The sequence below is a fragment of the Alternaria hordeiaustralica genome (genome assembly GCF_023758085.1).
Source record: "Alternaria hordeiaustralica strain BMP 2776 chromosome Unknown scaffold_22, whole genome shotgun sequence".
NCBI lineage: Eukaryota > Fungi > Ascomycota > Dothideomycetes > Pleosporales > Pleosporaceae > Alternaria > Alternaria hordeiaustralica.
Genome location: NW_026056794.1, coordinates 22990 through 46428, shown reverse-complemented (window position 1 = coordinate 46428; position 23439 = coordinate 22990). Strand labels below are relative to the sequence as shown.

Below are 23439 nucleotides of genomic sequence, written 5' to 3'. Positions count from 1 at the left end.
GTGAAGCATACATGTCTGCGTGGTTGGGGATGTCGTCGTTCTGGGTTAGTGCTCTGGGTAGTGTTCTGGAGTATTGCTAGCACGGAGGCTCGGTAGGACCCCGTAGTGCTTGGTCGGTTCCAAGGTTGGAGTGGGTGCAGGTGGCGCATTGTTGGCAAAGCATGCCGCTCTCCATAGCAAAGTGGAGCCCCCATGCCTGTCTCCATCCGAAGTGTCAGTGAGGGTGTAGTCAGCCATTCTTCACAACCATATGCACCACCACCCACCACAGCCTGACCGACTCCAGCTGTCTGTCTGCCGCCGCTAGACAATCCGAGTCTATCACCCGCTCCGCCTCGCCTCGCCGCGCGCCTTGCCCTGCCCTGCCTTGCCCACTGCGCTACCGACCGCCGCCCATGTTGCACACCTCGAGCTGCTGTCCCGCCTCGATGAAGTAGCCGTCCACGGCCACTCTGCGCAAGCAGTCCCCACCACCACTCCCGCCGCCCACGCGGGCCACTGCCGCGACTCACACCCTGCACGCCCCCGCCGCCAGCATGACGAGGAACGAGACCATCGGCCGCCATGGTTCGGTAGAGAGCTCGTGGAGTTCGCGCTCGGGCGACACGATACGGCCCTATGGACGCGCGGGTTCGCTGAGGGGTACCCCCGTCACCGTCAAGACGGACAAGAACCTCAATTCCCGGTATGTTGTTGCGTCTGGTGCCGTGCGAGATGGACGCTGGCTGGGGTGGCGGCGCGCGCTGTGCGCCCTCGACCTTGACTCTGGCCTCGTCTCGTCTTGACGCGGGAAGAGACATGTCTTGCCTGTCTTACCTGTCTCACTCCCACACGTGCGTCGACATCGACAACCGAACGCCTGCTAACACGCCATAGTGTCGAGCGGGAATCCGAGATATCGCCTGGCACCGTCCCCCCAGCTCCGCCGCCCAAAGACAACCCCTCGCACCGCCCGCGCAAGCCTGCCAATTGGGACGCTCCCACGCCCAGCGCCTTTGGCCACCACCGAAAACAGCTGGCTGTCCTGGAGACTTCGGGAGGCCGAGTGCCGTCCATATCGCGCAACCCCCCCACCGCTTCGAGCGCCAATTCACAGGTCGCGCCCTGGTCCACCGCGCCCAACGGGAACAACATGACCAACAACAGCGTCTGGAGCAGCTTCTTCAACGACTCAAACGAGGATGTCTCCCAGTCGTCGCCTGGCTTCCGCCCGGGAACCGGCACCAGAGAGGACAGCATGGGCTTCCCCATGAAAGACGACAGACGGCCGTCGGTAGCCAGTGCCACGACTGTCAGCAGCACGGGTTCCAAGTCGAGCATGGGCCGGAATTTCCACAAACGCCTGCAGAACGTCTTCGGAGAGGACTTCCCCGCCGACGACCGCCAGAACTCGGATTCGAGCTTAGGCACGCCGCAGCGCAACCGCGGCAACTCCCTCAGCAACACAATTGGCAGTAAGCACCAGTCGCGCCCGACCTCGCCTACCAGCTCCCGGCCACGCACTCCGCAGGCGTCCTCGGAAGTCACGCCATGGGAGTTCCAAGACTCCAAGGTGAGTCTAGTTCACATCCAGAGGAAGGCACTGCGTCTCTCACTCATGCTCCTGCCCTACTACTACTCTACCGCCGACCTCGGACCTGTATCACTAACCCCTCGCAGGACGTTCCCACTCCCGCTGAGTATGGCGGCCGTCGTTCCTCGGAGCAACATTCTGCCAAATCGGGTCGATCGCATCACAAGCTGCACGTAAGACTGCCTGGCACTGGCCACCGGCACAAGGGCAGCAAGGAGGACAACAAGGCCCCAGACGGACGCGCAGACATAAGCCAGCCTTACCCGCTGCGCCCCACCACCAGCCGCGAAGATTCCAGCTACAGCGTCCGACCGAACCAACCCTCGGCCCTCAGCTCCGCCTTCGCCTCCAAGACAAGCCTTCTGGGACGGCCGTCGAGTCCTACGCCAAGCTCATACTCGGATATGACAAGAGATGATAGAATAGCGCAACGGTCTCCCAGCACCAACAAGGCGTCACATGGTTTCTTCGCGCGGTTACGAGGCAAGGACAAGGACAAGGATCGCACATTGCCGGGAGACACCCTCAAGAGTCTGGTCGCTGCTGGAACTGCCTCCGCCACCTCTCTGAATCCTTCGATTAATACGACACGATCCGCGAGGCCAGAGCCGGCTCGGCAGGCCACCATGGCGAAGCAACAGGCGATCAACAATGGCGTTGAGAGCGCAGCCAAGGAACAGAGAATGCGAGCGCCTCACCACCGTTTGCCTACCTTCCGGAAAGAGAAGCGCGCACCTGCGAACGAGCCTACGGGACGGGACCCTAACGATAGTATCGCTAGCACAGCAGGCAACGATGCTGTTTTCTTCCTGGACAGAAATCTGGACGACATGGAAGGCATTGTGAATCTCCAACAGGCACCGCCGATGACACCGCCTGTAGGCGAGGTGCCAAAGCAGCCACCAAATCTTGGTGAAGACATCTCTGTACCAGGACCCGATGACGACGGTACCGCAGCGTGGGACGCGCCAGACTCCTGGGCCGTGAAGCGCATGAAGGACGAGATGGACAAGCTTGGAGATGCCGACGAGGCTACAACGCCTTCCAAAGAAGAGAGCGACAACAAGACGTATTGTCTGCGCATTTTCAGAGTCGATTCAACTTTTGCGACACTATCAGCTACCTTGAACACGACCGTGCAGGAAATCATACAAATACTAGGGAAGAAAACCGTGTTGCAGGACGAATTGGACAACTATCACATCGTAATGCGAAAACATGACACCTCACGGCAACTGGAAAGTAACGAGCGTCCGCTGCTGATCCAGAAGCGGTTGCTGGAACTCGCCGGGTATACGGATCTAGACCGCCTCGAAGACGTCGGACGGGAAGACAACAGCTACCTCTGCAGATTCACCTTCCTCCCTGCCAAGATGAGCGGATACTCCAGTCTGGAACGGGATCCTGGTTTCAGCAAGATGCAGAAGTTCAGTCACATTGATCTCCAAGGTCGGAACTTGATCACCATTCCTATTACACTCTACCAAAAAGCGACAGAGATAATATCGCTCAACCTGTCGCGGAACCTATCACTTGACGTACCTAGAGACTTTATCCTTGCTTGCACCAATCTGAGGGAGATCAAGTACACCAGTAATGACGCGCGACGACTACCGCCCAGTCTGAGTCTTGCTAGCCGGCTGACCATGTTGGATATTTCAAACAATCGCCTTCAGTCTCTTGACCGCGCTGAATTGCACAAGTTGCAAAGTCTACAAGGTCTTCGACTCTCCAACAACGGGCTGACGCGACTGCCACACTACTTTGGGCAATATCGCGCGCTTCGCAGTTTGAACTTGAGTTCGAATTCTCTGAACGAATTCCCCGACTTCCTGTGCGAAGTCCGGACACTGGTGGATCTTGACATCAGTTTTAACTCGATATCGAGCTTGCCCAAGATTGGTCAATTGACATGTCTCGAACGACTCTGGGCGACGAACAACAAACTGACCGGCAGCTTCCCTCCAACACTGAGCAACCTAGTCAACCTGCGAGAAATCGACGTGCGGTTCAACGCGCTTGATAGTATGGATGTCATGTCCCAATTGCCCCGATTGGAGTACCTGATGATCGGTCATAACTCTATTTCGGCCTTTGAAGGCTATTTCCCGAAGATCCGTGTGCTGCACATGAACCACAACCCAGTCACACGCTTCGGCCTCACTCAGCCCACCCCAACACTAACCGCCCTCAATCTTGCGTCTGCCAAACTGGCGCAATTACCCGAAGACCTGTTCGGCAAACTGACTGGCCTCACTAAGCTCATCCTCGACAAGAACCACTTCACGTCCATATCAACCAACATTGGAAAGCTGTACAGGCTGGAACATCTCAGTATAGCTCGAAACTCTCTGGATGACTTGCCTGCCGAGATCGGTCGCTTGGTGGAGCTTCGCTATTTGGACGCGCGCGAGAACAATCTGCCCAAGCTTCCCGAGGAGCTTTGGTACGCTCGCCGATTAGAAACGCTAAACGTGTCGTCCAACGTTCTTACCACGTTCCCCAAACCCGGCGCATCACCTCCACCAGTAGCAAATGGGGAACAAGCTCAAGTAGACGGAGCGCCTGCGCTTGTTACACCGGGATTGACATCAAGTCCCAGTTACGAAGAGCTGGGGAAATTGGAAGACTTTCAGAATCGCCGTCCTAGTCAAGCATCAGGAGGTCTGAGTGTTGGTTCGTCGGCTGCCTCTTCGCAACGGAAGGGGTCGATGGCGTCATACAACACTTCAAGCACGGCGCGCAAGACATCAGTAGCGTCTCGTGCGCCCACCGAAGGGACACTGACACCCATGTCCCGCAAAGACTCCAGCCTTAGTAGTCGCCTGGTGACTACCTTTGCGGGTTCTCTTCGACACGTGTTCTTGGCTGACAACCGGCTGAATGACGACGTGTTCGACGAACTGTGTCTTCTCCCCGAATTGCGAATTGTGAATCTGGCATACAACCTCATCTATGACGTACCACCTCGTACGATCCGACGATGGCAACATCTTACCGAGCTGTACTTGTCGGGCAATGACCTGACGTCTCTACCTGCAGAGGACTTGGAGGAAGTTGGCTCGCTCAAGGTCCTCCACATCAACAACAACAAGTTCCAGGTGCTGCCGGCCGAACTTGGCAAGGTTGCACAGTTGGCTGTTCTTGATGTGGCTAGCAATTTGCTGAAATACAACGTGTCGAATTGGCCATATGACTGGAATTGGAATTGGAATCACAAACTCCGATACCTGAATCTGTCAGGCAACAAGCGTCTCGAGATCAAACCCAGCGGCTCGTATAGTGGCGGCGGAATGAGTATGCGAGAAGGGCGCGACCTGACCGACTTCAGCTCGTTGATTAATCTTCGCGTACTTGGGCTGATGGACGTCACGATGATGGTTCCTTCGGTCCCTGAACAGTCAGAGGACCGGCGAGTGCGCACTGCAGGTTCAGCTGTGGGTACCATGGCGTATGGTATGGCCGATTCACTGGGTCGCAATGAACACATCTCGACAATGGACATGGTTGTGCCCCGCTTCCGCAGCCACGATGACGAACAGCTGTTGGGTCTGTTTGACGCACAGCCGCTTGCGGGTGGCGGAGCCAAGATCGCCAAATACTTGTACGACCAGTTCAAGAATCGGTTCGCTGATGAGCTCGACCGTTTGCGACCGAGTGAAACGCCGTCAGATGCTTTGCGACGAAGCTACCTTGGCCTTAACAAGGAACTCGCTACCGCTGCAAGTCAGGGTCTGGATAAGAACGGACTCACTGCACCGTCAACACAAACGCGCAACTCAGTGCCTGATCTTAGTGACGACGACCTGACATCGGGAAGTGTCGCAACAGTACTATTCCTGAAAGAAATGGAGCTTTACATCTCCAACGTTGGCGATGCGCAAGCCCTTCTGATCCGTTCGGAAGGAGGACATAAGATCCTTACCAGGAAACACGACCCCGCTGAGCCGAGTGAGCGATCCAGGATACGAGAAGCCGGCGGATTCGTGTCGCGGCAGGGTAAATTGAACGACATGCTCGAGGTATCAAGAGCATTTGGATACGTTCAAATGTCGCCATCAGTCATTGCTTCGCCGCACATTATGAACCTTACTCTTGGCGATACAGATGAGATGATCCTGATAGCTTCGCGAGAACTCTGGGAATACCTCACTCCAGACTTCGCTGTCGATGTCGCGCGATCAGAGCGTAACGACTTGATGGTCGCCGCCCAAAAACTGCGCGATTTGGCTATTGCCTTTGGTGCGACGAACAAGATCATGGTCATGTTGCTTGGTGTGAGCGATCTCAAGAGCAAACAACGTGCCCGGTACCGCACCCAAAGCATGTCCCTCATACCCGCACCTGGTGCAGATCCAGACTGGGGGGCGTCGCGCAGACGTGGAAAGAAGGGCAACCTGGTCGGCGACTCCAAGCTCGCTCGACTCGACAACGAAGTGGACGCGCCAACGGGCGAAGTCAGCTTGGTGTTTACGGATATCAAGAACTCGACCATACTGTGGGAGACGTACCCGATTGCTATGCGTTCTGCAATAAAGATGCACAACGAGCTGATGCGCCGACAACTACGCATTATTGGTGGGTACGAGGTCAAGACGGAAGGTGATGCCTTCATGGTCGCTTTCCGCACTGTGACATCAGCTCTGCTGTGGTGTTTCACGATCCAGAGCCAGCTTCTCGAAGTACAGTGGCCGCAAGAGATTCTCAACAGCGTCAATGGACAGGAAGTCGTCGACCCAGATGGTAACGTCATCTTCCGCGGTCTTTCAGTCCGCATGGGTATCCACTGGGGCACACCGGTGTGCGAAGTCGATCCCGTCACGAAGCGCATGGACTACTTCGGACCCATGGTCAACCGCGCCTCACGTATCTCGTCCGTAGCCGACGGCGGCCAAATCACCGTCTCATCCGACTTCATCGCCGAGATCCAACGTCTCCTCGAAACGCACATTGAAGGCGACCGTAAGAACTCCGCCGGATCCGAAGAAGCCTACGGCGACGACATGAACAGCCAGATGATCCGCGGCGAACTCCGCTCCCTCAGCTCCCAAGGTTTCGAAGTCAAAGACCTTGGTGAACGCCGTCTTAAAGGTCTCGAGAACCCTGAGTATATCTACCTCATGTATCCGCACTCGCTGGCTAGTCGGCTGGCGGTCCAGCGGCAGACGGAACAGAAACCCGTCGAGCAGCAGAAGGAGGCTACGGCTGGTCAGAAGATGGCGGGGAGCCAGCTCACTATCGATACCGAAGATGTGTGGGATCTCTGGAATATTAGTCTACGTCTGGAGATGCTGTGCAGTTCGCTCGAGAGCCCGGGTTGTTCTGAGTTGAAACCGCCAGAGACGGCGTTGCTGGAGAGGATGAAGAGTCGGGGTGGCGAGATTACGGATCGTTTCTTGATTAACTTTGTTGAACATCAGATTTCGAGGATCGAGGTATGTTTTACAGTCTTTGTTTGGTCTGAAGGGAGTGTGTTTGCTAACTTGGGAAACAGTCTTGTGCCAGCACCCTTGCTCTACGCCACCGCATGCGGCCGTTTGGCAGTGCACCGCTGCTCGAGCAGGCGTGTCATATGGGCGACATCTTCGCGGAGCTCGATGCGAAGTTGAAGCGGTTGGAGGAGTTTGAAAAAGGGGCGATTGAGGGTATGGCGCCTTCTTGAGGAGTGGGCACAGTATGACGACAATCACACAACACCACAACAGCAGACCACGACGACGCGCCGTTCACTACTGACACCGATGGACGATGACCGAAAATACCGCATCTCGCTACCTTATCCATGCAACACACCTATCTCTATCCATCCTAATCAACCACCCCCGCTTCCTCGGCGAAGGAACACGGCGAAGCGCATATCTTCTCCTCTCGGTCATCGTTATCGTCATCGACCTCACACGCGCGCGCGTACTCCCATACATATCCATACGATCCGATACGCTGGAAACCGCCCTGGAGCCTGCGAACTCTCTATACTTTACTCACGATACCTCATCTCGCGTCTACCTTACTTTACCTCGATATCTCGATACCACTCACACATCACACTAGCAAACCTCGCGACTGGAGACCTTGCGAGGTCCGTCGAACACTTGGGCTTTTTCACGGCGTTTGAGGGAGCTCGCTCCTGAGCGGCCTTTTGGTTTTTTGGGCGCTATGCGGTTTTTCTCTTTTGGGTTTTCCTGTCTTTCGGTTCGGTGCTGTCTTGTTCATTTGGTTTGGTACTCTGCGATTTGGTTTGCGCGGCCTGGGCTTGCTTGGGTATGCGATGCTACGTGTGCACGGGTCTGTGGCAGTAGCTTGTAAGGTTTATTGTTATCATTGGAATTGGCTCGCGTTTTGTGGATGAGGGATGGGAATGAGCGGGATGGGCTTGGGCACTGGCTTTTTGATTGTTGAGCGATGGGCGGATGAATGGATGGGTGGATGGATAGTCTTCTTTTCACGGCCTTTGGATGTGGGATGTGGGATGTGGGGTGGCAGTCTGCTTGGAGCGTTTTGGGTGTGGAGAAGGGGTGTATGATTGAAGGATGCGAGTATGGTGAGGGGAGGGTGGATGGGGAGTTGGTCGAGGATGAAGTAGGGGGTTAGTGAATGACTATCGCTTTTACCTGTGCAAACATATATTCGTCTGCATTCGTCTCGTGTGCGTGCAACTGCATTTGCGGTAGTTGATGGCAGAGGTGTATCAGTCCAGTGGTTACTTCGGCCTAGCGCACCACGACGCTTGGACTGGAGATGCATATATAAACCTCTCTCCTGCCTCCCTCACTCTCCTTCTTCCATCACAGAAGCTTTCCTCGTTTTACTAAAAACTATGAACCAGAGTTCGATGTGCGCTCTTCTTCGTCTTTTCCAAAATGGCAATCGTGACCAGTTCATGTGCGCTCCTTTCCGACTTTTCCAAAAATAACCCCCGAATGTGTCATGTGCGCTCCTCTCCAGCTTTTCCAAAGATGGAAGGAAGCTTGTTTTATGTGCGCTCTTCGCCAGCTCTTCTCCAAATCTGCAAGACGACAGCGGCATGTGCGCTTCTTTCCGCTTTTCCCAAAAATGAGATCATTCAATCGGCATGTGCGGTCTTCTCAACGCGACAAAAAAACAAACCCTGATTCATCTAGATACATGTCTGAACACCAAACCATGTACAAATCTCCGACATGTTGTGCTCCTCCTTCTGTACCAAGAACTATCTCTGTTGAACCTATGAGAACACTCTCCCGGCTCTCCCACATCAAAAGCACTTGATGGCATCATAGATGAGTGGTGCGCTCGCAGTCCACCGCCCATTTGCCGAAAGACAAGAGAGTAAGCAGGATGGAGAGAAGAGAGGACTGGAGTTGGGTATATAAACCTCTCTCTCGACTGCACTTCTTGTCTCCTTATACTACGCACTTGGTTGTGCTTTTATCAAAACGCATACATCTGTCACCGATGGAGTGCTGCTCTGCTCTTTCTTCCAAAAATTGCCGCAATCCCGATTATGGTGCGGGTGGGTTCTATGTCCGCCTTTCACACCAAAATCGACTTGGCAATGAAGAAATGAGTCTGCCTTCCTCCTCTTCGTTCTACCAAAAACACTACTTCAAGGAGAGCATGGAGTCTGTCTGATTCTCTGCCTTTCTCTAAAATCAGGGCCTTCCGCGAAATGGAGTGTCTCTCCCTCTCGCTTTCCAAAATCAAGAGGATCAGAATGAATGTCTGCTCCAGCTTCCTCTCAAACTCACATACATGCTTGCGATGGCGTTCCTCGCTTCCTCGGCCTTCTTTTCTACTGAAAGAAAGGAGAAACTGTGGTATGGAGTCCGCTGTCTGCTCCGCCTTTCTCCAAGATCAAGAAATCAAAACATACATGGGTTGTCTCTCTTTTCTCCAAAAACTTAATCGATGCATGGGATGAAGTTTGTCCTGCGCACTCCTCCTCTAGTCTCCAAGACTATAGAGATAGAGTGACATGGCTGTGCCATAAGACGTCGACAAGGAAAGTGATGTCTGTGCGAGAAAAGTCTCCGCTGGATGATGATGGGGTGGTTCTCGCTGCGTCTACCAAAACGGTCAAGGATCTGTTTATGGAGGGAGTAAGAGAGGTGTTGTTGTACCAAAAGCGAGACAACCTCCCTCTATGGCTGCCCGTTGTCCTGCTTCCAACCCTTAGAACCAATCCGGAATAGCGGCTGAGCAGGTGAATGAGTATATAAACCCCCTCCTTCTACCTCTTTCTTGTCTTCATTGCTCAACATGCCTTCGGGCTTTTACCAAAATCATCCAGGACATGTCACATGGCGTTTCTGCTCCTTCTTTCTTCGAAAAACTACGAGGCAACGATGAAATGTGCCGCTCTCCTCCGCCTTCTGGTCTTTCATGCAAAATTCACGCTCATTATTCGCGATGTTTCTGGAAAGACGGCAACAGCACGATATGAGAGAGACTGGGAGCGGTGCGGTGTCCAAAAGACAACAAGAGAGCCCTTGATGAGCTCTTTTGGCGAGCATCTGGCTGTCACTGCCGCGGAGTAGTGAGAAGCGCGGATATAAATTCTACCTTCTGGTCCTCTTCTTCTTTCCTCATTACCACCACTTCGTTCGGGGATTTGCCAAAAATAGAGAAAACTCAGTTCCATGGTTCTCTCCCTGCAGTTCTCAGAAATCTCTATCGGAGATGCCATGCTTCGGCATTCCTCAAAAGCACATGCAGGAATGACTTATGTCTGTTCCCTCCCTTCTTCAGAACTCAAAGTCTTCTTCAAGTCACTCCTATGCCGAGTCTTCCTGCGAAAAAGTACCAAATAGACCTTCCGGGAAAAGGATGGAGACGAGAAACTAGCAGCTAGCGATGTTATGAGAAAGAGCCTGCGAGGACTTGTGTGCTCGAAACCTCCAATGTGCATACGCATGGCCAATGGCTTGTCAGTCTTCTGCCTCTTCGACATACTACGCGCTAGTGAGAAGGGAGGGTATATGAACACCTATTGGGCTCGCTCTGCTTTTCTTTCTTACACCACAAAGCTTTACTTTCTTTTCCAAAAATGGCAAGGCGTTTGTTCATGGTTTTCGGGCTGCGAGAACCAAAAATCAACAAGGCATACTAGGATGGTGTGAGCGCGCCTCTAAAAACTTCTATCCGACAACTCTATGTCCTGTTCCTGCGTCTACAAAACGTTGAAGAAACTTGTTATGTTCTCTGTAGACTTCTAAAACATTCTATCTACAGTAGTATAGAAAAAAGAAGGCGCAGAGGTCTTCACAACAGCAAATTAAATCTAAAAAGCATAAGACATACTAACATAGTCTCTAGCGCTCTGTTTTAGCTAAGAGCTAGAACCTAGTTGTATAAAAGCACTTATAGTTATATTCTTACTACTATTTTTTTTTTTTACTAAATTATAAAGTCTTTAGTATATAGCTAATATACTACTAAAGTTAGTATATTACTTTTTATAGTTATTTAGACTTTTATTAAAAATATTTTTAACTTTTCTAAGTTTTTTTAAGTATACTTAAAAAATAGTAAAGTAATATAAGTTATAAAAAGCTATACTATTAGCTTAGTAAGTAGCTTTTAAGTTAGTATATACTTTTTTAAAAGCTACTTTATATATTAGTATAAATATATATAAGTATAACTTTATTCTTTTAAGTTAAGCTAAGTTTAAGTTAATTATAAGTAAGTATTAGCTATTTAATTTTTTTTAGCTCTACTAAAGTTAATAACTAGTCTATTATAGTACTATTAGTAATATTATTATTAATTAGTAAAATAGTATAATTAGTAAAAGTTATAATTAAAGTAATATAAAAAAAAAAATTAGTTTAGTATATTACTTTTATATTAGCTACTACTTATATAACTATAATATAGCTAAAAGAGCTTTATAGTTTATAAAAATATATACTTAAAGTACTATTAACTAAACTATAGTTCTACTTTATAAAAAAAAGATAGCTTATATACTTAAATATTAAGGTTAGAATAGGCTAGAATAGACGCAGTAGTAGTAGTAGTCTCTAGCGTCTCTGCTTCCTGTACAGTGGCACGGACTGGTTGGGGAGCATATAAACTCCTCTTTCGCTCCTCGGTTTCTTCTATCATCCACCTCAAAACACTCTCTTATTTACCAAAAACGTCGTTTCGAATCATTCATGGCGTGTTCGTCGGAGTGACCGAAAAAGCCATCAGGCACAAGCACAAGGATGTTGCGGCATCGCGCTGGGGATTACAACGGCGAAAAAAAAGGGAAAGAAAAGGACATGGAAGGAGAGAATGGTGTGTGCTTCTCTAGAAGCAAACAGAAGCACTATCCATGGTTGGGAGCGAGTGGGACTTGCGAAGATCGTCCCTACTAAAACGCGACTAAGCATGTCGTATGGAGTGTGGCTCTCTCCTTCTTCCGCAGCAGATTCGGTGTATATAAACCCTCGATTGGCGTCTCCGCTCCCTTCTTCTTACCATCAGTTCCTGGTTTATCGAGACTAAAATCGCATTTCTGGATGCTCATGGTCCTTCTGCCCTGGAAAGTCTCTCTAAAAGGATCCTCAACATCGAGAATGACCTTCTCGCCGGCCTGAACGCGCCCAGAAGTCCTCAGCTCCTCTCATGTTCTGCTGAAAAGGCACAAAAGCGAACATATGCCTATAATGTCTTGCTGCGATCTTAAACATGGGTCCAAAGATTTGATGAGGGAGATGAGTGCGAGATTTATCTCATCGATACCTAAAAAAGGATGACGATGAATCATGAGCTGTTTCTCTGAATGAGGTGGTTGGGTATAAATACCACCGGCAACATTTCCATTCTTCTGTATTACACTCTTCTTCTGGGTCCTCCAAAATATCTGGGACGAGGAACCGATGGTCTCCCTTCTTTCCAAAACTTTCGCTATAAGCTGTCATGTTTGCGCTGCTCCGTCCAAAACACACAGAGAAAAAGACAATGATTCTGACCCTCCGAGATTTCGCATCAGCCAGGTTGCCGAACATGTCACCGGTTCTATACATGGGTCTGGGTAAACCTGTCTTCTCTCTATCCTCTTCTAAAGTTCTCCAAAATGGTCCTGAAGTAGGGTATGGTCTTCTGTCTTTCCAAAGATGTCATTACTTCTGGATATGACTGTGTGCTTTCTTTCCTGAAACCAACGCCGTTATAGGGGATGGAGTCAAGCCTCTGGCTTTTGAACTCGTCTAGGTCGTCGCTCAAACTGGAAATATTGCAGTATATGTGTCGTGTTGGAAAAAATAGCATCCAAGACCTTTCATGCGGTCGAGTGCTGAGCTTGCAACACGAAAAGCCGGCAATAAACCCGCTATGTTGTCTGACGGTTCGGCAGGACGTGTATATAAATACCCTCCTAGTTACCTTTACTCTTCTTTATTACACTCTTTTCCTGAGTTTACCAAAAGTGTACCAATCCGGATCATGGTCCTCTTTCTTCCAAAACTCGCCTTGGTGGATACTATGTTTGTCCTTCCTTCCAAAACGCCTAAATAGAGTGTCATGAGTTCGAGACTGTGGGATTTGGCATTGCCTACAGTATCTCTTAAACACATCCTGGACAAGTCCATGTGTGCGTCCGAAAAATCGCGACTGAGGTTGATGATGTGGCTGAGGGTGTCGAGTTTGTAACACCGAAAACATATCCGCTGGTTTATATGAGTGTCTCCTATTCGGGCGGCTGGGCATATAAGTACCCTCGCGCTTATCTCTACTGTACTCTATCACACTCAGCTTCTTGAGTTTACTAAAACTCTTATGCGAAGGTTTCTATGTTCTTCTCTCTTTTCCAAAACTTGTACCTGGAGCATTTGATGTTCCTCCTCCCTTCCAAACCGCCCAGAGAGAAGTACGATGAGTTTGAGACCGTGGCATATGGTATCAGCTATTGTATCTCCAAAACAGAGCCAGAGCAGAGCCATGTGTTCGTCCTGGAAAGACGAGGTACTTCAATCCATGTGGCTGAGAGCGTCGAGTTTGAAATACGCATAGAGCGACCAAATCTCTGAGATAGCACTGCGCTGTGACCATGTCTTCAGCTGTATATAAACCCCAGATTTCAACGGTTCTTTCTCTACAACACTTCTTTCTTTACTTTCTAAAATCTATTGACACCATTTATATGGTCTGAGGATCTCCTCGCCGAACAAAAAGAGCCTATCAAGTTAACCATGAGAATCCGAGAAGACAACTTGTGCGACCAAAACACGAATGCAAAAAGACCTGTTGAGAGCATCTCTAAAGTATCTTACATTCTCAACCATGGACAGAGACCCGAGCTTTCCCGCATTCTCACATTCCAAAAATGCGCCTGTCTGTTCAATGTTTGTGCCGTTCCCACGAAAACTATGAGCATCACCCGATATGGGTGCGAAACTGAGAGAAATTACTGAAAGTATGCTCGAAGACTTTTATGCGAGAGATCGAAACTGCAAGGAAGTCGTTGCATGTCTCTGCGAGTGCTGTGGAGTCGACGACAATACTTTAATCTTGCTCCTTCAAATCCAACGTCGCTGACCTCATGGCTCCACTGACGGATATATAAACTCCACATCTGCTCTCTTCTTTCTTCACTACACTACTGCTTGCCTACTCCAAAAATTCAAACCATCACCACATGGTCTGGGGTTCTTCCCTCCAAAAACGACCCACGTTTCGGTCGATGAAATCCCGCTCCAGCAGCTCGCGTATCTAAAACAAACGACGATTACAATCTCGCATGGAGAAACCCTCCAAATCCTCTCTGCCGTGGTTTAAACTCCGATGTCTCGGGTTGAAAGTGCTGAGTAGGAAGATAGCTAGTCATCGTTGTGGGATTGATGAGGGGACGTGTGATGGTGTGGGCTTTTGGGTGTGTGTGTGTATTTGAATCGGTCGAACCAGGTAGTCATGCGATCACAAAGCCGATAAACTATAGCATCTTGTATCACAGGCCTGTCAATAAGATACTCATGAACTACATCTCCCTCTCACGCAGGGTCAACAGGACAGTCCCAAAACATCTATCTTAGTATTCCGTATGTCGGCATCTACCTTCACACATACCTCCACCGTGCAAATCTACAGCCTCAGCCCCCTCAACCCCTCCCCCACCGCCTCCCTACTCCTCAAACTCTCCCCCGCCGCCCTCTGCGCAAACCCCACAACATCCTTAACCTTCATCCCCCTCCCAAGTCCATGTGCAATCGCCCCACAAAACGTGTCGCCAATCCCATTCACACTAGCCACCTCACTGGGCTGCAGGACCTTCTCCACCGGAAACAGTCTTACGTAGAGACCACCAACGCCCTTGCCCTTCCCATCCCCATCTTTCCCAGCTGAATCCATCGACGAGACATTCCTCGCAAGAACATACCCCCTCTCCTTCTCATCATATAACTCCTCCGCATCGTCCTTGAGCAACTTCGTCATCAACACGCCCTCACTCCCCAATTTCGTCAAGATGGTAGGGAAGAACGGGAGGAGTTTGATGGTTTGTTGGGGGATACCTTGGTCGACCAAATCACTGCCCACTGTAACCGCGAGGGGGACGCGTAAGCCGCCGTTGGGTATACCCAGTGCGTCTATTACACGGAACCATTCTGGGGATTCAAAGAGCGTGGATTGGGCGGCGAAATCGTGGAGGGCGGTTAGTTCGTAGGTGTTTGGGGTTATGATGTCGGCGAGGGGGTGAGGGTAGATGGATTGTGCCGCCGTGGTGCTAGAGTTGGGGGTGTTGGAGGGAAAGATTCTCAGTGCCTTTGCCGTGGAGACAGGCTCGAAGATTGTGGTTGTGTCGGGGTGGCGAGCGGCTTGGAGCCAGGTGTGTAGAGCGGGGGACGACCAGTTTGCGTCTGTGACGAAAGCTTTGGGGCGGGGGGAGGTGGGAGAGAAGATGCTGGTCGCGAGTTCTTGGATAGTTTCGATGGGGATGGTTTCTAGGATTGACATGTCTGCCATGGCGAGGGCGAGGTCTTTGTTTGTGTTGTTTATGGCAACGTATTGGGCTGTTCGGGATGGGGCCGGGAGTGTCTTGATGCCAGTTGTTGGCATGCCTTCCGATTGCAGCTGGCTGAGGGCTGCGCGGCCGCTCAAGTCGTCGCCAACGGCACTGTGGAGATGCACGAATGAGCCCAGGAGGTGTGAAGCTTTTGCGATGTTGTGTGCTACTCCTCCGAGTGTTTGGGTGATGACTGCTGGGTTCGAGGTGTGAGGTAGTGGATCTGTTTGGCTCGTAGAGGCTGTAAACGGAGCATAGTCACATGAGAAGTCTACCGCGAGAGCACCTGCGACGACTACATCCGGGACTTGTTGAGACTCATTTGTAGACGAAATTGACGTGGCAGGAGTAGATGGAGGCTCAGATGGTGATGAGGTTGCACTAGATGCGGAACTGGACTGAATAGGAGTGAAGTAAGAGGAATTTCGTCTAACATACTTACATCAGTGCCAGTCTACATTAAGCAACAAGAGTGCTGGCTCACCCTTGGGCTTCGTCCTGCTTTGCTTCGAGGATGGCAAGTTCTCGTGCTACAATGGTTGCACGCCTCACGTTCGATTCTATTAGGGCTCTGTTGGCGGGTATACTCTTGCCATTGCTGAGTTCCTTGATCTTAGCAAGCACAAAGGGCGTGTTGTCTTTGCCGGAGATGTTGGCTGCTTCAGCTTGTTTCAGAGCTTCGGCAATGATTACATCCATTTCATCCTTGGGTATAGCGAAATCGGTAGGAACGGGGTTGGCGAAGAGGAGACCAGATGAGATCTGAAGTGCGTGTTGCGCATCTGAATGGTATTAGTAATGGAACAAAAAGGAGGATTTGAAGACTCACATATGACAGCAGCCGCCTCGATCTCATCCGCGATGGTCGTCGGACTCTTGACTCCACTGTCCCTCGACCAGAAGGCAGGGAAGTCTACATTGCCTTTTCGTCCATCGGCGAAGGTGCCTACGCCCACGCCTTCAGTCTCAAGGTACTCTATCGTCCGCGGTATGTCGAGGAAGCTCTTGCAGCCACTAGAGATAACGGTGACCGGAGTCCTGCCGAGCTCTGTCAAATCGGCAGAAATATCCATGCTTGACTCAGCGCCGCGATGAACCCCACCAAGGCCACCTGTTCCAAAGATCTTAATGCCAGCGAGATGAGCGAGCAGCATAGTGCCTGATATAGTTGTACCGCCATTGAAGGACTTATCGGTCAGTCGCATACCGCATACATAGCCGAGATCTCGTCGCGAGAGCTTCATTGTGTTTGGGTTACCAGCAGAAGAAGCCAGCTTGATCAGCTCTTCTGGATCCATGCCTACACGTGCTACACCGTCTAGAATGCCAATGGTAGCTGGGATGCCGCCATTCGTTCGGACTACGCTTTCGAGGAGGGATGCGAGGGCTACGTTCTCAGGGTAGGGGAAGCCTGTCACGTGAGTTAGCAAGCGATGCGCGTATGAATATGTTTCGTTCCTACCGTGAGTGTAAATTGTCGTCTCCAGCGCGACGACGGGCTTTTTGGAGTGTAGAGCTTCGCGCACCTCCTCCGAGACACGAAAGAAGCCATTGTTGGTCAAATGGCGCCTTCCTGATGCAGTCGCAATGCCATGGCGACTGGCAGATATCCGTGGCCTACCAATTGAACGTGCTAGAAGTCTCATAGTGACGTGAGAGGGTGAGGGTGGGTAGATAGCTAGACATGGAGGGGTGAGCTCGAGCTGTCGCGCCAAGACGCGGAGGTGCCAGGGAACTCCGAAGAGAACACCTACGACGCAACATCCGCCGCGTAACCACCGACTGCCCAACCCGCCAGCCAACCCAATTCCCTCACTACCGACCTCATACATGACTGGATAGCTTGACTGCTGGTCCAACAATGAGGTCTTTCCTCTTTACGAGCTGCATCGCAGCGCTTTCGAGCTTCGCGAGCGCCGAACTCAACCTCTCACAACCGCTGCTATCCAAGCAAGTGCTACCCAGCACATTTACACCACCGCAGGTGTTCAAGAATGCCAACCTAGTCCGGACGACGAACCTGGACAAGGCATACGTCAGGGAGACGATCAATGTCATAATCGAGAATATTGACGACAAGGCGCAATCCGAATACTACCTGCCATTCGACTCGAGCACATTATCCAAAGTCGGAGGGTTCGAAGTAAGGGACAAGAAGGCGGCTGAGAAGGGCATCTTCAAGGTCGAGGTGGTAGGCTTTGATGCAGAGAGGTAGGCAATGGTACAATTGATGTCACATATCAAGACTGACCGGGACAGCTCCGTCGAGTTCTACAAGATTCATCTCCCCGAACCCCTCGCACCCAAGGCGCAACAAACCATCAGCATCTCCTACTCGATCGCCTCGTCTCTGAAGCCCGTCCCCGCCCAGATCGCCCAGACGGACAAGCAGTACATTCAATACGACTTTAGCGCATACGCACCCTCGGCCTATCTCACCGAGAAGCAGCGAACCAAGGTCAAGTTCCCCAACAGCGATGTGCCAGACTACACGAGTCTTCCCTCCGAGCTCAACGACGAGCAGACCGCCGACCCCCAGAAGCAAGGCTCGACCTTCACATACGGCCTCTACAACAATGTGCCCGCAGGCGCCCAGCAGGCCGTAAGCGTGCGCTACGAGTTCACCAAGCCCGTCACCCACGCGACACTGCTGGAGCGCGACATCGAGGTCTCGCACTGGGGCGGCAACCTGGCATCTGAGGAGCGCTACTGGCTCGTCAACCAAGGCGCCGGACTGAAGAACCACTTCTCGCGCGTAGAATGGCAGCGCCAGTCCTACCTCAACCCACCCACCTTCGCCCTCAAGGGCCTCGCTCTCCCCCTTGCCCCCGGCGCCGTCGACCCCTACTTCACCGACGACATCGGCAACGTCTCGACCTCCAAGTTCCGCCCCGGCAAGAAAGAAGCCCTACTAGAGTTGAAGCCGCGATACCCCGTCTTCGGAACCTGGAAGTACAGCTTCCGCGTCGGCTGGAATGCAGACCTATCATCGTACCTGCGCAAGCTCTCCACGGGCGACACCTACGCGCTCAAAGTGCCCTTCCTCGAGGGCCCCCGCTCCGGCGAAGGCATCTCCTACGGCCGCGTAAACCTCCGCGTTATCCTCCCTGAAGGCGCGAAGAACGTGAAGTTCTCCACTACTGTTCCTATCGTCAGCAACGAGACTAGCCTCCACAAGACTTTCATGGATACCCTCGGCCGCACCACACTCGAACTCACGGCTATTAACCTGGTTGATGAGTTCAGAGACCGTGACCTCGTTGTCACGTACGACTACCCCTGGACTGCTGGATACCGGAAGCCCGTTGTTATTACTCTGGGCATGTTTGCCGTGTTTGCTGTTACGTGGGTCGTGGGTAGCATTGATACTAGCATTGGGAAGAAGAAGACTGCGTAGAGAAAAGAGAGAAGGTTTGGAATGTACAAAAGAAGATTGAGGAGAACGGCACGATATCAAAAGAGATCGAGAGGTTTTGGGTATCGATATGTATCTGGCTGCATGAACTGGGTTCACACAGCCGATTTAGGAGTATAGCGCTTTTTATAAGGATCATGTAAGAAGAATGAATACGAAGTTCCAATTCCAATTTCCCGGTGTCCAATAGTCTAGGGTATCACGCACTGTTCTCTATCATCTATTGCAACATGTGCCTGTGCTCTCTAATCCAATTTACAACCCAGCACTCTCCGTCTACTCCCGTTTCTCTCACAGCTCAAACAGACACAGCCCCATCAAAAAGGATCCCCCCGTCCCTTAACCCGATGAACATGTCGACACACTACCCTAACACCCTCTTCACATCCCCTCCTCCCCACCTCACTCTTAACACACTGCGCTATGCGTTCCGCAATCGCTACACTGCGATGCGTACCAGAGTGACAACACACACTCAGACTGACTTCCATCTCCCTCCCCCTTCCACCATCCCTGCTTCTAGCGCGCTCCCCAAACCTAACAACCCTCTCCACGGCTTTCCGCGCCGCATACCTCGCCTCGCTGTCTTCCATGACAATGTCTTGAATCCGCGGACTCACGCCTGAGTATTCTCTACACAGCGCTGGCGAGGGAGGTTGTACGGTGCGCGCGTCGATGGTGTAGAGGTGTGGGATTGGTGGGGTGCGGAGGGGAAGTTGGGAGTGTAGGAGCGTGGCGCGCGTGGATTCTGAAGGTACGAGGTCCGTGGCGAAGGTTATTATGTAGACGGTTGGGGTTGGGGGGATGGGTGTGTGGTAGGTGGGTTGGTGGAGGGGAGGGTGGGAGGATTGGTGGGTGTAGTATGAAGTAGAGCGAGGTAAACTGGTTCTTTGAGGCGGAGTGGAAGAACGATATCGTTCTCGGTGGTGGAGTTGGGAGTCGTATTCGAAGGAGTGGGAGTAGGTGGCGTACTGCTTCTTAGGCATCTTGTTGGTGGTATCGTAGTGCCGTGTGGGGGGTCGGGGTGGTGGTGGTATGTATCTGCTCTCTCTTTCCCTCTCTCTTCTACTCTCTCTATCCCTCTCTCGATCTTTCTCCCTCTCCTTCTCCTTCTCCTTCGCCCTAACACGTTCCAGTTCCCTCTGCCTCTCCTCCTCCGCAATCCTCACCGTCCTGCTCGACGTCCCCTGAGCAGGCGGGAGATCGAAATGAACGTGTCTGCCCTCCGTCTTCTTGAGACTGCTCTTGCGCGGTGGTCTATCTGGCTGCTGTTTCTGAACTGGTTTGACGTATCTCCAATACTCTGTTTGAGAGGGTCGGTATGAAGTGCTTGGTCTGGGATATGTGCTGGGTCTTGCGTACGTGGTTTCGTAGTAGGAATTGTAGCGACGTGGTTCTGTGTATGGGTAGGGTCTGGACATGTAAGTTGTGTCGTAGGATCGTGAGGTGAGGTTGTGCGGGTAATGGGGAGGGTGCAGATAGGTGTGTGAGTGGTTGGAGGGAGGTGCGGAAGTGTAGCGGTACATGGCAGCTCTTTCTCGTCTTCATGCCTTTTGCGGTTGCGGTAGAGTGTGTTACTTCTCCTTTGTGTGATGCGTATATCTACAGAGCCATGATAACGTAGGTAATGATGTTGGTGCTGTAGGTGACAGACGTTGGCGAAAGATTCAGAGTTCTTCGCGTAGGTTGATGGTAGTACGATACTCATAGTATGGCGTTCGCGCTCCGTGCTTGCGAGCATGCCGATAGGCAGTCGAAGCTCGTGGGAGTCACAGTCGCACAGAACGACATGGCGTTCCTGCTTCCCCACACTGCCATGTGTTGGGTGCGCATTGCACTTGCCAAAGCTGAGGTTCGGAAATAGAGATTGAGATATGGGAATGCGACCAGCACGGGTATATGATTGCTATGAAGCTATTGCGAGTTTGACAGCTTGTTTTAGGAGTGAGTCTGAAGTGGTGATAGGACTGAGAGAAGACTCGAAGTGGTCGACCGTTGATGACTTTAGGAAGTGACGATTGGTAATATGACGAGGTGGTCAACAAACTGGAGGAAGGAACTACCAACCTTGGAAGGAACTGCCTCACTATATGCGCATTCTCCAATACCTCTTCTTCTCTTTACGTGCTCATCATCTTACGCCAAATAGAAGTCTATTGTATAAGTCTACGCCACATCACCAAGGCCTCATCAGTTGGGCTGCCGCCGTTGTAGATTCACAAACTGGATCACTAATCTTCTCATCGAATCTGCCTACCACAGACTTCTTGTTGCATCAACAATAGCCATCTCAAAATTCGCAACGACTGTTCGACACGAGTTTACAATTCAGTACATCTCGCGTCTAGTCAAGCTTTCTAACAGTGGGTCACCGGCCTCTCTACTGCACGACATCTGTCTGACTCCGCCACACATTCTCGCTTCCACAACAACCCACGAGGATCCAGGACTGCAGTTTCGCAATGTGCTCAGTTCCACATTTCGTCGCTTGCGTTGGGCATCACCACAGTCAGAACTACTTGGCCTTCCAAGGCTGGCTTTGGATGACTTGCTTATGATGTGCGAAGCGGTCCCGGCGTGTAAGCCGTATATTGGCATCTCGGCCGTATCTCACAATTTGCGGTCCGTCTTGAGGCCGGCCTTGATCGTCCGTTGGGCATCAAGGTACCATGTCGGCGTCCTCGCACGGCTCGCTGACCGCTGCGACGACCCGGACGAAACTCCAGCTGCAGGTGTTCAGAGCACTGTCGCTGTCGACAAGCGAGGTGTTGTGATTGCCTTGACTAGTCGATGCGAGGCATCGCGACGTCGCTCATGCTTGAGCAGATTTCGCCATCGCGACAGCCCCACCGGGACCCTGCACTGTCTCGAACATCGACAGAAGCCGTGTCTCGTTATGTGGATATCACATATTGTGCATGCGCGGTGCAGGCATACCGCTGCGCTCAAGGCTCCGAAGTTGCGGTCTGACAGATCCGGAACCGCTGAGGGGTCCGACGTTGTGTAACGAGCTCTTCGAAGGGTAACCCGGACAGCACATAGCAGAAGCTGCGAATATGCAAACCGCTTTCTTGAAAGTACGGCCGAAAAACCATGGCAAGGACAAGCTCTATTGGAACGAATGAGGCTAACGATTGACAAGGTCTCTGATTGAATTGGAAGGACAAGCCGCATCGTCTCATCATGCCATATGAACTGAGAACTGACACAGTCTCCTCAACACCATGCACGACACATCTCTCGGACCTCTTGTCGTGAAGAAAACCGAGCGTCGTCAGTGGAAGGGCCGAGTTGTATCAGCCGTTCGCTTGCGCCTTCGATCCTCTTTGGGGCTCGTCGCGATACGTGCACGAACAAGAGGTTCGTCACCGAAATGTGGCCGACAGCCGCTGCTCAGCGCACAAGCAGTACTCACTGCGAAAGTACAAGTCGTACCGAAGCCGGGGAGATCATGACCGAGATTGCACGCTCGATGAGACGCGCAAAGAAGACGCTCAGAACATTCCAGGGTGTCTTCAATCTACTCCGCCCGTACAGGTTCTCCACTGTATGCGCGTTTCGATGTTGCAGCTAGAGCTGGGTCAGGGGCCCCTCCCGCACCGGATACCACTATCTGCACCCCAGACCCTAGCTGCTTACCGGCTATCGTCACCAAAGTGGCATGCCGGAGAACGTCTCCAAGTCGCCATGCAATTGTTTGCGATAAGCAATCGTCGATAGGAATCGGAGTCAAAAGGCCCTATCGTGCATACTCAACACTCACCACCCACCGGTGTACATGCAGCATGCCAGCTGAGACAATGTTAATAATAGGCGCATAATGCGCATCTTGCATTTCCCTCACCTATGTACCGTTGCGGGGTATCCCGTTACAATTTCGGCTGCAGTAACGCGGTAGGTGGCCTTTCCTGTGGGAGCTGCCTCTAGCCGATGCGTTGCCTGTCTAATCGGTGAGGGAGCAAACGTTCGATTGGCGAAGACTCAGTCAGCGGGAAAGCACAGCGCGGTTGGTGTTACTTTTCTTGTCAACGTTTCGCCTGCGTGGGATACTGATTCGACGACCGGTGTTGCGACTGCATGTGCTGTTGGGGTTGATGGCCTGGATGGGGACTTGGCTTGCAAGGCGGATCTGAGCACATCTTCCTGTCACACTGCTAGTAACGCCTTGGAGATCCTACCGACGCGGCTACCGTTGAGGGAGCCTCACTTTCTCAAGGCTAAAGGCGAACTTGGTGGTTGTGTCATGTACCTTCTCTTTCGCTACACAGGGCTGTCCGTCGGTGTGATACGTCCGCAGTCGCGGTCCACGGATTACTGGGGACGCGAAAGCGATGTCTGTATGGGGTTGTGGGATCTGCGGGTATCTCCTCCGCCCGCTTTCCACACGCCTACCCATCTTGGCAACTGCCCAGGTGTCAACATCAGAGATATTCGCATTAAAGGACTTTGTATGGCCGGGTCGTTGTACCGGTGATGTTGCTGAAT

General features: G+C 51.8%; 3 protein-coding genes across 3 annotated transcripts; 2 read left to right on the top strand and 1 right to left on the bottom strand.

Moving 5' to 3' along the window:
* Positions 1-536: 536 nt before the first annotated feature.
* Positions 537-7235, top strand: J4E84_008484 (uncharacterized protein; the record flags this gene model as incomplete). The annotated part of the gene is made up of 4 exons (XM_049391055.1): positions 537-685; positions 877-1552; positions 1660-7008; positions 7068-7235. 4 exons carry the CDS (start codon positions 537-539, stop codon positions 7233-7235), a joined length of 6342 nt encoding a protein of 2113 aa, XP_049241087.1.
* A 7385-nt stretch (positions 7236-14620) lies between these two features.
* J4E84_008483 (uncharacterized protein) lies at positions 14621-17185 on the bottom strand (the record flags this gene model as incomplete). Its single annotated transcript, XM_049391054.1, has 4 exons — positions 14621-15932; positions 16024-16321; positions 16369-16950; positions 17002-17185. 4 exons carry the CDS (start codon positions 17183-17185, stop codon positions 14621-14623), a joined length of 2376 nt encoding a protein of 791 aa, XP_049241086.1.
* Positions 17186-17400: 215 nt separating this feature from the next.
* J4E84_008482 (uncharacterized protein) lies at positions 17401-18936 on the top strand (the record flags this gene model as incomplete). Its single annotated transcript, XM_049391053.1, has 2 exons — positions 17401-17750; positions 17799-18936. The coding sequence occupies 2 exons, from the start codon at positions 17401-17403 to the stop codon at positions 18934-18936; spliced, it is 1488 nt and encodes a 495-aa protein (XP_049241085.1).
* Between the last annotated feature and the right edge of the window lie 4503 nt (positions 18937-23439).